This window comes from Musa acuminata, chromosome BXJ1-8 (assembly GCF_036884655.1).
Source record: "Musa acuminata AAA Group cultivar baxijiao chromosome BXJ1-8, Cavendish_Baxijiao_AAA, whole genome shotgun sequence".
Classification (NCBI taxonomy): Eukaryota; Viridiplantae; Streptophyta; class Magnoliopsida; order Zingiberales; family Musaceae; genus Musa; species Musa acuminata.
In genome coordinates, this window is record NC_088334.1 from 52,025,851 (window position 1) to 52,037,224 (window position 11,374).

Genomic DNA, 11,374 nt, shown 5'->3' on the forward strand with positions numbered 1-11,374 from the left:
AAGATCTCACAATTTGCAAGGGCAGATACTGGGTTGACTCAATTTGCAAGAGCAGTATCTGCCAAAAGCTATAATGGCACATTACTGGGTTGACTCAAAACCTCGAAAATTAGGAGAATATAATTAACAAGTAACATACTGGTATATTTGGAAAACTATCTTCATGTTGTCCCCTGCACTGCAGAAGGAAATGTTGACGTTTCTGAAGGGAAGCTATTTCTTGCAGAGCCTCCTACAGAATAGTCCCAAACAGCAATCCTCGAGACACAACAGCTACTGCTAGACCACTAGTGGACTTCTTTCAAAAAGATTAACAAATAGGAGAATGCATTTTTGACGAGCAATTACTCAAAATGTAATTACATGTTCAAATACAGCAAAACCAAGTTTCATGCAATCCTCCATTGCAAACAAAAGGGTAGGATAAAAACCAAAAACAAACAAAAAACAAAAAAGACCCTAAGCCAATCTGAATATTTTGCACTTTGCTTAACTAGCAATGCTCATCAACCGCTGTACAATGGCCAAAGCCAGCGACCGCACAAATCTAATTTTTATAAGAAAATTCAACAAGACATTGCTCCGTCCATCGGTCAAATTTTCTCTTTTTTCCCTCCCATCTTAAAAAAAAAATCAAAATTTTCTTATGTTTAAACACAAGGGACTCGAGCGATCAAGTTAATACCTCTTTCCAAGAATTATCCCAATGAACATTGACACTAGAGCTACTCCTAAGATGAACTTGAATGCCATGGCTCCGGAAGCCTCTTCATCAATTTGTGTAGCTAGATTTAGAGATTTTGTTTCTAGAGCTTGATTCATGTTGTTGTCGTTGTTCTCTTTGATGTTCCTCCCAAACATGGTTATTGAGGTTCCCAGTCCAAGATCTCTTGATTTTGCTTCTATTTCATTCTGCAATTCACCTTCTGCTGTTTTGTTCTGAAACTGCAAGATCATTGGAATAAATTTGCTAACATGAGCAATCATATTAAAAGCTTGTGCATATTAACATTGGAAAAGCGAATATAACAAGATAAGAAGGACCTATGGTTCTAATGACTAAGCAAATGGGTTTCTAACACAGATAAGATCTTGCAAAGGTGATCGGAGAGAGTTTTCCTCTCAGGTTTTTCTCTTACTACAAGCATCATGAGCTTTCACAAATGGTGCTTAGGATGGAATTCTGGGTAAACCAAATATTGTAAATATATATTTTTTATTTTCATGTAAAGAAAAATGATTTGTCATCTTCTGTAGACATAGAATACAAGCCAAGTATGTAAATCTTGTGTGCTCTTTCCATTATTTCTTACGTCATTATTCTTTTGGGATGCTTCTCTGCTTGTGCACACTTGTTCTTGATGCCTATTCTGCTGTGACCCACCAATTATTAAACTTTTGAAACTCAGAATAGGTCGGTTTATATATTTTTATTGTGACGAGCTGGAGATGGTTGCAAATATCAACACTGTCTTGGCAAAGTAATCCTAAACTATTCTGCAAGGATTCATTATGACTGAAGGTGACTATTGTAGTACATGGGGATGGCTATCGTAACACATGAGGGGCTATTGTCTGACCTCTCTCTATACTTGAACAAAGCAGGAATTACTAATGTAGGTCAATCTATTTCTATACATTGTCAATATTTGACACGTGAAATTATCACTCTTACTGTTTTTCTTGGTAAAATAAGAAAGCCAGATGAATGAACACCATAGCTTATGTCTTGTTGTCAGTGAACTTTATGTATTTTCTGTTATTTCAAGTACGATAATGATGAGATGGATGACGATATCTAGGCAGTCAAGGAAAATCATAGGATGCACTCCAGAGGACTCTTCTCTCGCATCTTTTACTTGTTGCAATTGATCATCAAATAAAGTTCCAGACAGGCTGCAAAATTTCTCCAACTTCTGCCATTTTCATGCTACAATACACATGATAACTTTTGTATTTTACTCCTACCATCTCAAATCTGCATCTGTTATACTGTGTTTTCAGTTATCTTAATCTGCTGCACCACCAACCACGTTGTTCTTCAACTATTAAATAACTGGCACAATGGTTTGAATTCATATTTATCCTTCAATGACATTATTACATATTCTCTCCCAGCATAGGTTGTGCTACTTCCAATCTAGCCACTTTGAGGCATTTGATAAGAGGAATTTTCCTTATAAATCAAACTGCTGTCTATAAAACACTTGAATCCTAACTGAAACATGGATCTTTCTTCACCTTAGATCGAACATGTGTAATTTGGATTACACATGTTCGATTAGAATTTGATTTTATTTTGTTTAAGTATAAAAAAGTTTTATTCTCTAATCATTATAACAATTTATCCAGTATCCAAATGGAGATTCTTGAACTTATTAAAAAAGCTATCCTTCCACAACAATATAACTCGTATCTCAGATTCCATAATTTGTAGTTTGCACACCACAACCCACATAATAAGAGAGCATAATAAAGGGGAATACTGTTATAAATATAAAAAAAATGCCAGGAGTAATGTCAAACAATGACTATTCTCTCAAATAAATAAATAATAACTAGCTATCTATGTGGTTGTGAATCTTATGATGGAGAAAAGCAGATGATCAGTTTGGCAGTAGTCGTGAAGATTACCTGCTCTTTTATGGTCCTATGTGCTATGTCTAGATCACTCTGAACTTTCTTTAGCTGTTGAATTAATGTATCTCTCTCTTCAATTATGCATGTGTGCTCCTCTAGTTTAGGAATTAGTATAACATCCTTCTCCACAACTGTTGACCGCAAGCCTTCAATCTGAGAAAAAGAAATCAATAATGCACATCAAGTAACTTTTGTTTGTTAGACACCTGCATCTTTTGAGGAAAAACATTGAACTAAAACTACCTCTTCCATGTAACTTTTTTGGGCAAATAAAAGCTTGCTTTCAAGTTCTGAAATTTGTTCTTGCATCAGAGATTTATCAGCTAACTCTGCTTTAAGAATCTTCATGTCAGCACAGAGAGAGATTTCCTTGGTCGTCTGTTCACTTAATTGTTCTTCGAGCTGGATTATAATTGCTTCGAGTTCTTTTTTTGTCTTTTGGTACGATTCAGTAAGCTTGTTATACTCCTCCTTGGCAGCAGTTATCTGTTGCAGCATATCCTCTTTTAGATGAGAAATAGTTTGTCTGGTCCTTTAAAAATCAAAAGTAACATGTGAAAGTAATTATATAAATTTTAAAAATGATTTGTTGTGTAGCATGGTAGTTATCTGCTTAAAAATGGACAATATATAACCAATAACCTGCAGTTGGTGTTTCTCTTTATCAGAGTTAATCTGCTGCATGAGAACCTTCATTTCTTTCCGAGAATCATGAAGCTGAATGGATGTAACTTGTTTCTCTGCAACAACAGCATTAAATACAATTTTTAACTCATTTATGTTTGTCTTATATGTTGCCAACTCCTGAGACATGGTTAAATTTTCTCCCATTAAATCTTCATTCTCAAGTTTGGATATTTCTGAGCTTCTTTTCAGATGTTCAACAAATGCTTCCAAGTTCTGTAATTTTAAAAGAGTGTCTTCCAGCTTGTCCTTCCGGCTTGATGCAATGGCAGCTAATTCACTAGCCTGTTCGTCATGACTTCTCAATTGTGTTTCAAGAGCAAGCAGCTTCTCAATCAAATCTCTAACTTCAGAATCTTTCTGTTTGAATTTCTCTATAGTTTCATGCAGTTGGACTTCGGTTTCTCTAAGACGATATTCAGTGGCAGATTGGAGTTCCAAATATGTTGAATTTTCATCTGTTAACTTTGAGATGGTTTTCACATGAGAGGCGAGTTGTTCAGAAGTTGCCTCCATCTCTGCATGATTGGTGTTCAACAACTGATTAAGCTGATTAAGTTGGAGTTGACAGGCTGCCAACTCTAACCTAAGCTTTGAATTCGTCACAGCCATCAGTTCATTTTCCAAAGATATTTGTTCAGCTCTCAGATCAGATTCTAAAACTTTTTGGTTAAGCTCCTCGACTTTGTTATCAAGGGATACCAATTTCATTGCATTTGCTTCCAACTCCGCCTTTAGTGAAGCAACTTCTTCATTAGATTCAAGTGCGTGATCTTTGTATAATGTCTTTTGTTCTTCCAGAAACTTTAACTTTTCATGCAATTCTTTAAATTCAGACTCCTTTTGATTAAATCTCAGTGTTGTTTCTTTGAATTTGAACCCTGTATCCTTGTCTAAAGATTCATTCAGTGAATTCATCTCCAGGTTTCTGGTATTAATATCTTCTACAGCCTTTCCATCATGCTTTAACTGTTCTCCAGTAGATCTAAGCTTCTCAACTAGCTCTTTCTCTCGAAGACTTGAGGCCTGAAGTTGTTCCTCAGCACTTTCCAACTTTGCTCCAAGAGATTTCAATTTATTTTGCAATATCTGGATCAGATTCTCAGCTTCAGAAAGACTCTTTGCCTGAATATTGGATAAGTCTTCAAGTTTTTTTCGGTCTTTAACGGTGGCATCCAAGGCATCAGTCAACTCGCTCTCTTTTTCATTTGCAGCTTGCAGCACAGATTCAAGACTTTCTGATCTTGCTTGGTATGCTTCAATTTCAGCAAAAAGTGCAGATACCTTGCTGCTATATTGTTTTAATTCTGTTTCTGTGTCTCTATATTTTGCCTCCATAGTTGCCAGTAGCTGTTCCAGCTCCTGTATTCGATAATTAGCAGTTTCCAGCAGTTGCTCTAATTCATCAGCTCCTGTTACAGCATTCTCAGTTTCAAAATGAGATGATTGTACCTTGTCTCCTAACTCAACATTGCTTTGATGTTCTGTAGTACCCTGTCCCTTGTGCTTAACACACTTTTCAATCTCAGTTTTAGAATGAGATGTTTGTACCTTGTCTTCCAGCTCAGCATTGCTTTGATGTGCTGCAGTAGCCTGTCCCTCATGCTCTACACACTTTTCAAGAAGACAGTTGAGCTCCTTTTCAAGCTCTGTGTTCCTTCGAAAAGACTTGCTCAACGAAGATTCCAGTTGGCCAATCTTGTTCTCATATCCCTGAAAGCGTCGTCTTGATAGTGAATTTTCCTCATCTATTTTTCTTAACAAAGTAGTGAGCTCTTTCACTTGATTATTCAGATCCTCTATCTCACTCTCTGCTTCAAGGCATCTCATCTCTGTAGTATTAAATTGTTGCTTAAGCTCCATATTGCGTTTTTCAGCAGAGAATGATCTCATTTCACTCTGCCTAAGCTTTGTTTTTAGGCTCTCTTCAGCTAACTTTGATGCCTGAACCAGATTCTCCAGCTCAAGGTTTCTCTTGGTAGTGGCATCCATTACTTTTTTCATATCATGATGGAGCTCTTCAAAAGATCTCTGATTTTGTTCAAGCTCTTTGTTACGCAATAATGCTTGTGAAAGAAGTGAATCTGTCTTGTTAAAATTCTGATCAGCCAGATTTAGATTCGCTTCTAATTGTCGGCATTGCTCCTCGTTCATTGACAATTTCATGCTAAGGTCTGCCACAGTACTTTGAAGAGTCACCTTTTCCCTGGTTAAATCAGACAAGTCCTTCTGTAAACTTTGAAGGGTCACCTTCTGCCACAGTACTTGGTTTTTAAAACTAGCTCCAATTTTCTCTTGAAGCTTCAGTTCAATTTCCTCCAAGTTTGCATGCTTTGCTTCGAGTTCTTCTTTGGATGCAGCAAGTAAATTTTCTAATTCAAGAACATGTGTTTTCATCCGTTCTTCAGAAGCCTTATGTATATTTAATTCTTGGGTAAGCTCATGAATGATAGAATCCTTAGAAACAAGTTTCTGTTCGAAATCTGCTACTGTTGACCTTGAAATCTCCAACTTTTCCTGAATTGTTGAAAGCTCTACTGCATTGGCGTGCAGAACTCCTTTGACATGCTGATTCTCTGCAATCCTTTCATAGAGTCCCTTCAATCCTTTTTGTAAATTATCCATCTGACCTTCAATCTCCTTTGCTTTAAATTGTGCTAATTCCAACATGTTCCCAAACTGTAAAGCTCTCTTTGATTCTAGCTCTGCCTGTGAACTACTATGTTTGCTGAACTCTTCAAGTTTACACCTCTCATTTGCTGATGACACTAACCCTTCTTGAAGCTCCTTCATCTTTTTCCTCGAGCTCTTGAGCTCATCTGCCAACCCCGTGAATGCTTCCTTTACCTCAAGAAGCTTCTTATGCTTTGTATCATTTGATGTCAGTGCTTCTAAAATATCATCTTTCATTGCCTTCTGGTTAAGTTCATGTTCTTCGCAATATCTGTTCATATTCACTAACTTCTGATTTGCTAGATGAAATTCTGATTTTGGTAAGGATTTTTCAGATTCTGAAAGTTCCTGTCCTCTCCCAGATTCTTCAAGCTGAAGTTCAAGTTCTTTTTTCTTCTCCATTACCAGCAAATTCACATTTGCCACTCTATTTCTTGTTTTCAGATCTTCAACACTTGAGGCCTCTTCCACTTCCGATATTTGTTTAAATAGGTGGGAACTCTCTTTTGCATATATCGACTCCTCAAACTTGCTGAATTCTCTATCTAATGACGCCTCCTCTTCCACATATCTATTTCCTTCTTTTTGCAGTAAGTCTGATTCCCCACAAGTTAAGATGTGTTTTCCATCTCTGTCTACCTATGACCAAATCATAAAAGGAACAGGCAGGTCATGTATCTGGCATCTTTCATGAAATTTAGTAGCGGGCAAGTCTAAAACTGCTTGACAAGGTCTTTTTATTTACCAAATTATAGATATATGCAATAAGAGCACTTGAGATATTCTGGACATCAAGAAAGGTAACCATTGCAAGTTTCATTAAGTAGCACTAAATTAAGTGCATATTAATCATAATCCATTCTTGTCAAATCTGGGATAAGACTCATAAATGCTCACTTTCAAAATATATTAAAGCTGGAGGGAAAAAGCTATACTTACGTGGGATTCTTTATCATATGATGTGACATCTGCATGAATAACGAAGGCTATTTTATGTCCATTTAATCCTTTTATGGTTTCATATTTAATATTTTAATAATGACGAAGTCAGCTATTCTTTAATAGCAAAACTGCTGCAAGGTTCAAAGGTACATGAATACCTACCTTTCCCCTTAATTTAAAAATAAGTCACCATAAAACCAATGGTGATTTCCCAATATTCTCTTCTTTAAGCCTTTTGATAATATATACATATGTTATTTATGTTACACGAGCATCAATACTCTCTTTAAATCTCCAATCCATCTTCAATTTTCTGTGATAAAGAGATAGTTCTTGATAAGGAGATAAGATTTCCTCAAGGCAATTGAGGAAATCTCTAAGCAGTTAAGAAAAATCCTCCCCGCTGAATGTGTATAAATAGCTATCAAGAGATAAACTAGGCAATTACATCTCATACATTTCATAGTTTCTTCTATAATTTCTATCTTTTTATCTTCTTCGTTTAATTCTTTACAGTTCTAATATATTTCAAGTTTTATGTCTGATCTTTTGGTCCTACTTCAAATGGATCATGGGGAAATGCTCTAAATTTTATTTCATGGAGAGCCAAAATTGTCAGAAATCATTGGATTACAAAACTTAAATTCAACTGCTCTCAAAAGAAGGGGAAAAAGAATTGACTTATACCAACATTGGTGATTTTGACTGCCTTTGCAAAAACTTGTTGAAAACAATGACGCAAGGAGAGTTAACATCAACTGCTAATTGCTTAACTATATCAAGATAAAGGGAGCAAAAATACTTCTTCATGGAATTTTTCCTTTCCGTTTTATCATAAGGGCTCCACCTTACACAACTGTGATTTCAACAGACCTTTCCCAATAATCCAAGCACTTGAATAACACAAATAAGCACTGATATAGAGATTACCCCCTTTGGCTTATATATTCCACTAAAACAAGAATATAATTCAGAATATTCCTTTTTTTTTTAAGAAAAAAGAATATAACTCAGAAAATGAATTTATGCTTGTGTTTGAGAATATGGACTAAAATAACATAGTTCAACACATTTATGTTATTTGCATCTTGCACCATACCAAAAAAAAATTACCAGCAAATAAATATTTGAAAATTTTAAATTTTGTTTCAAGATTGGAGTAAATGTCTGGCGATTAATTTGGTGGCTAAAATTTAAAAAGTTCACTATTGCATCACCTTCAAATCCTAGGAAGTGGACCACATAGATCGATCATCATTGAGGAGAGTTTCCCATAAGACCCTCAAGGTTTTAGGGTCATACAAAGGAAAATTTTAAACAAGTAGGCTGTAGATGCAGGATAGTATTAAATCTTTTAGTCGTTAAAGAACAATACTAACTGAATTATGGTGGATTTTCAAATACAATTCATTTAAGCAATTTACTTTAAATTCCAATAGTAGTTAATAATCTATTAAACTTGACCCTTTTCTTTCTCCACGGAGGATGTGAAATTGGATTTAAATTGACCAAACAGCCAACTCAAGCTGAGTTTGAATCATTCAAACAATTTCCTACTGACATGCAACCACATGGTCAAGACATAGACTGAGATCAGGTGTCCTGGACGATATTGATACGGTGCATATGATGTTGGAATCAGATCAACCTCGTGAATTATGGTTTAAATAATTGTCTCGTGTAAGGGATTTATTTACAAAAGAAATGTTACATCTTATTCTCTTTGTTTCAACAAATGGAAATATTCAAGACAATGAGTGTACTGAATTCTACAACAAAATGAAAATATTTGTGATGATTTTGGCATGTAAAATTAGATATCTATTGGTTCTCTAATCCTATATAATTCAGTAGCACTTTAATTTTAACACAAATGGAAGTCACCAAGAAGGAGATTATTACCAATAGATCAACTTCCGAAGATGGCTCGGCTTCCACGTGGTCTGAAGTTGCTTGTGACTCTTCTGTCATTATGATCTCGGTTACTTGTCAGATGGCATGACAACCTATGACATTTAACCATGTTTAGGTATGCAATCTGGTACCTTCTAATCAAATAATCATGTAGAACTTATTACAAGAAAATATCTATTGAAATGTTAAAACCCATTGCCAAGTGTTCGCTCCCGTATATACACATAAGTAACAAATTACTGAAAATAAGCACCCAATGTATTCTCATGCACACCAACACAAACTTCTGAAAACTGAGGCACATCCAGGTTTAACGATGCAGATTGATTGTGATGGCCCCATCTAAGCCGTCCAGTGCATGCCTTTGATCACGCGTAGCAGGCAGTTGGTCCCTAGTCAATTGTTGATGAGCCTTTCGCCCCCCGTCAGCGGGGCCCAATGGGTTCCCCAATCACTAGAAAGGTAGGTGAGCGGGTACCGGTGGCAGAGGAAAAAAAGTGACTTTGTTCGGTCATGATGGCTTCTTTTAAGCAACGTGGTGGGGCGGCGGATTTGATATTGTCACCCGAATCAGAGAGCAGAGCTACGCCAACAGTTTCATCATGCAAGGGGTACTACGAAACGGGCATTTCGGACCTAGAAGGCAAAAGCGAGCCCTTAACTTTCGCGTTAGGGGTACTCGGGGAACAAAATTATCCCGGGTGGAAATATAGCAGAAGAAGTTGGAGCATTCTGCGAACAGAAAGCCGATAGGAGTACGGATGAGGACACAGTTATAGTCGCTTCCCCCGGAACAATGCTCGAATCGCCAATCGATAGTGGCGCTTTAAACTGTCGTAAAGATCGGCGTGTTCGATCGACGATACAACAGAAAAACTAGAAAGAATGGCATCGATTCGAGCTTTTCGTGAAACCTTCGAGCAATATCGAGAAAACCCGTATGCTCCAAGAAAGAGAATCCCCAAGAAATCAAGATCAACTGCTGGGAGCGAAACAGAGCAACAATGAGGTAAACCTAAGCGCTTCATGCGATCTACTAATTACCGGCAAGAAAGAAGGAGAAGAAATCGAGGAAAAAAAGCGCATTCGATGGCATCGAAACGTAGATTTGAGCGGAGACGGAGGGCATTGCGTCACCTGACCGGGGATCGGTTGATCCGAGGACGATAGTCTTTGGAACGGTCTCGTCGTCCTCGTTCCCTCGTCCGTCCGGCAGCGAAAAAGTTGAAGCGGGAGGTGACGGAGCGCGAGGTAAAACAATTTATATCAGGAGTGTCCAGTCACCGCCAAGCAACAAAGGTTCGGTTACCGCCTCGGCGCGGCGTGGCCAAGAGTTCTTGAAGTGCCCCTCGGGAGGGGTACTTCGGGAAGGGAAGTGGGACCCGCAGGGGCCCGAGCGGGTTGGTGGAGTGCACGTGGTAAGGATCAGACGGTGAGGTCCCTTCGGATGGATTGGCGGATCCCGTGCAACGCTCGGTGGAAAGGGAAATCCATCGGGTGGCCCACCGCTTTACAACTGTCCCCAGTCTAAGTTTACATCCGCGTATCGGATGGGATGTCCATTTCTCTTCAAACCCAACTTGCAGAGAATTATGGATTTCTTTTTCCTCACAAAATAAAATTGCATCACAAATTGCAATTCCAAATAAGCTTTTGGCTGAGTGTAAAACCAGCTTTGACTAGTAGATATGACTTTTAAATTATAAACATATAATTAATTCCTGCAATTTGACCCTGGAAATCAATTTATTGAAATGGATGATGATGCTTAAGAAGTGGAGTAGGGGAAGAAAGGTGAAGTTTTTGTGCCATCAGACAAGCTTAAAGTGAGTGCTGATTGATTGTGAAGTCAGAAACCCAACTCTTCCTGCTAAACTTCTCAGCATATGGAAATAGTATTTCTTCTTTTTTATCTTCTCTTCTTTTTCCCTGCAAATCCATTCCTCTGCTATTGTTGTTGCTGTATGATTGAACCAAGTGCTTATCCTACTCTAAGTTCTTGAGTTTTTTACTGCTCAGCTAAAGAGACTCAATAGAATAACTGATTCATTAATTTGATAACTTTAGGATCATATGATTCAAAATATTGACTCAAATTAATGGTAGTAGAATTGTTTAGCCATTCTAAGTCTATTCATACTATATTTCAGTTCGATATTAGAGTAATCGAGATATAACATCCTCGCTTTAGATTCTTGTATAACATAGAATCAAACTCTAAAATGATACATAAGAGACTAGTTTTTTTCTATTTGCGTTCCTCATAGATTTTGATATCATTCATCATAATATGTTTTAATAGAATAACTGACTTATTTAATTGATAGACCTAACATCACTTGATCCAAAATATGTAGACTCAAGTTAATAAATAATATATTTAATTAATACTAATAAATATATTTAAATTATATTTTTGATTTTATAGGACTAAATGGAGGTATCTTCAGCAGGTTTCCATCTCTCACAAGTGGCTCAATCTCTGAAATGTGCAGGTCTTTGTTCAACAATCTACAAAGCA

General features: G+C 37.0%; 1 protein-coding gene across 2 annotated transcripts; it reads right to left on the bottom strand.

Annotated features, from left to right (window-relative positions):
- Positions 1 to 98: 98 nt before the first annotated feature.
- LOC135588784 (uncharacterized) lies at positions 99 to 10,111 on the bottom strand. Of its 2 annotated transcripts, XM_065081090.1 has the most exons (6): positions 9,991 to 10,111; positions 8,842 to 8,945; positions 3,283 to 6,636; positions 2,884 to 3,126; positions 2,635 to 2,793; positions 99 to 945 (listed from the first exon to the last, which is right to left on the bottom strand). In XM_065081090.1, exons 2-6 carry the CDS (start codon positions 8,908 to 8,910, stop codon positions 679 to 681), a joined length of 4,092 nt encoding a protein of 1,363 aa, XP_064937162.1. In that variant the 5' UTR covers positions 8,911 to 8,945; positions 9,991 to 10,111; the 3' UTR covers positions 99 to 678. The 2 variants fall into 2 exon arrangements, with proteins under 2 accessions (XP_064937162.1, XP_064937163.1); XM_065081091.1 differs by lacking the exon at positions 9,991 to 10,111 and having other exon boundaries at positions 3,283 to 6,632.
- Positions 10,112 to 11,374: the final 1,263 nt, after the last annotated feature.

Bases quoted from the DNA above. Each gene is read 5' to 3' on its own strand.
- LOC135588784 (XM_065081090.1), bottom strand. From the start codon at position 8,910: ATGACAGAAGAGTCACAAGCAACTTCAGACCACGTGGAAGCCGAGCCA. The intron at 3,127-3,282 runs GTTATTGGTTAT...ATGCTGCAACAG, and splicing joins AAGAGAAACACCAACTGCAG to ATAACTGCTGCCAAGGAGGA. The intron at 946-2,634 runs GTAATCTTCACG...ATGATCTTGCAG, and splicing joins ATAGGACCATAAAAGAGCAG to TTTCAGAACAAAACAGCAGA.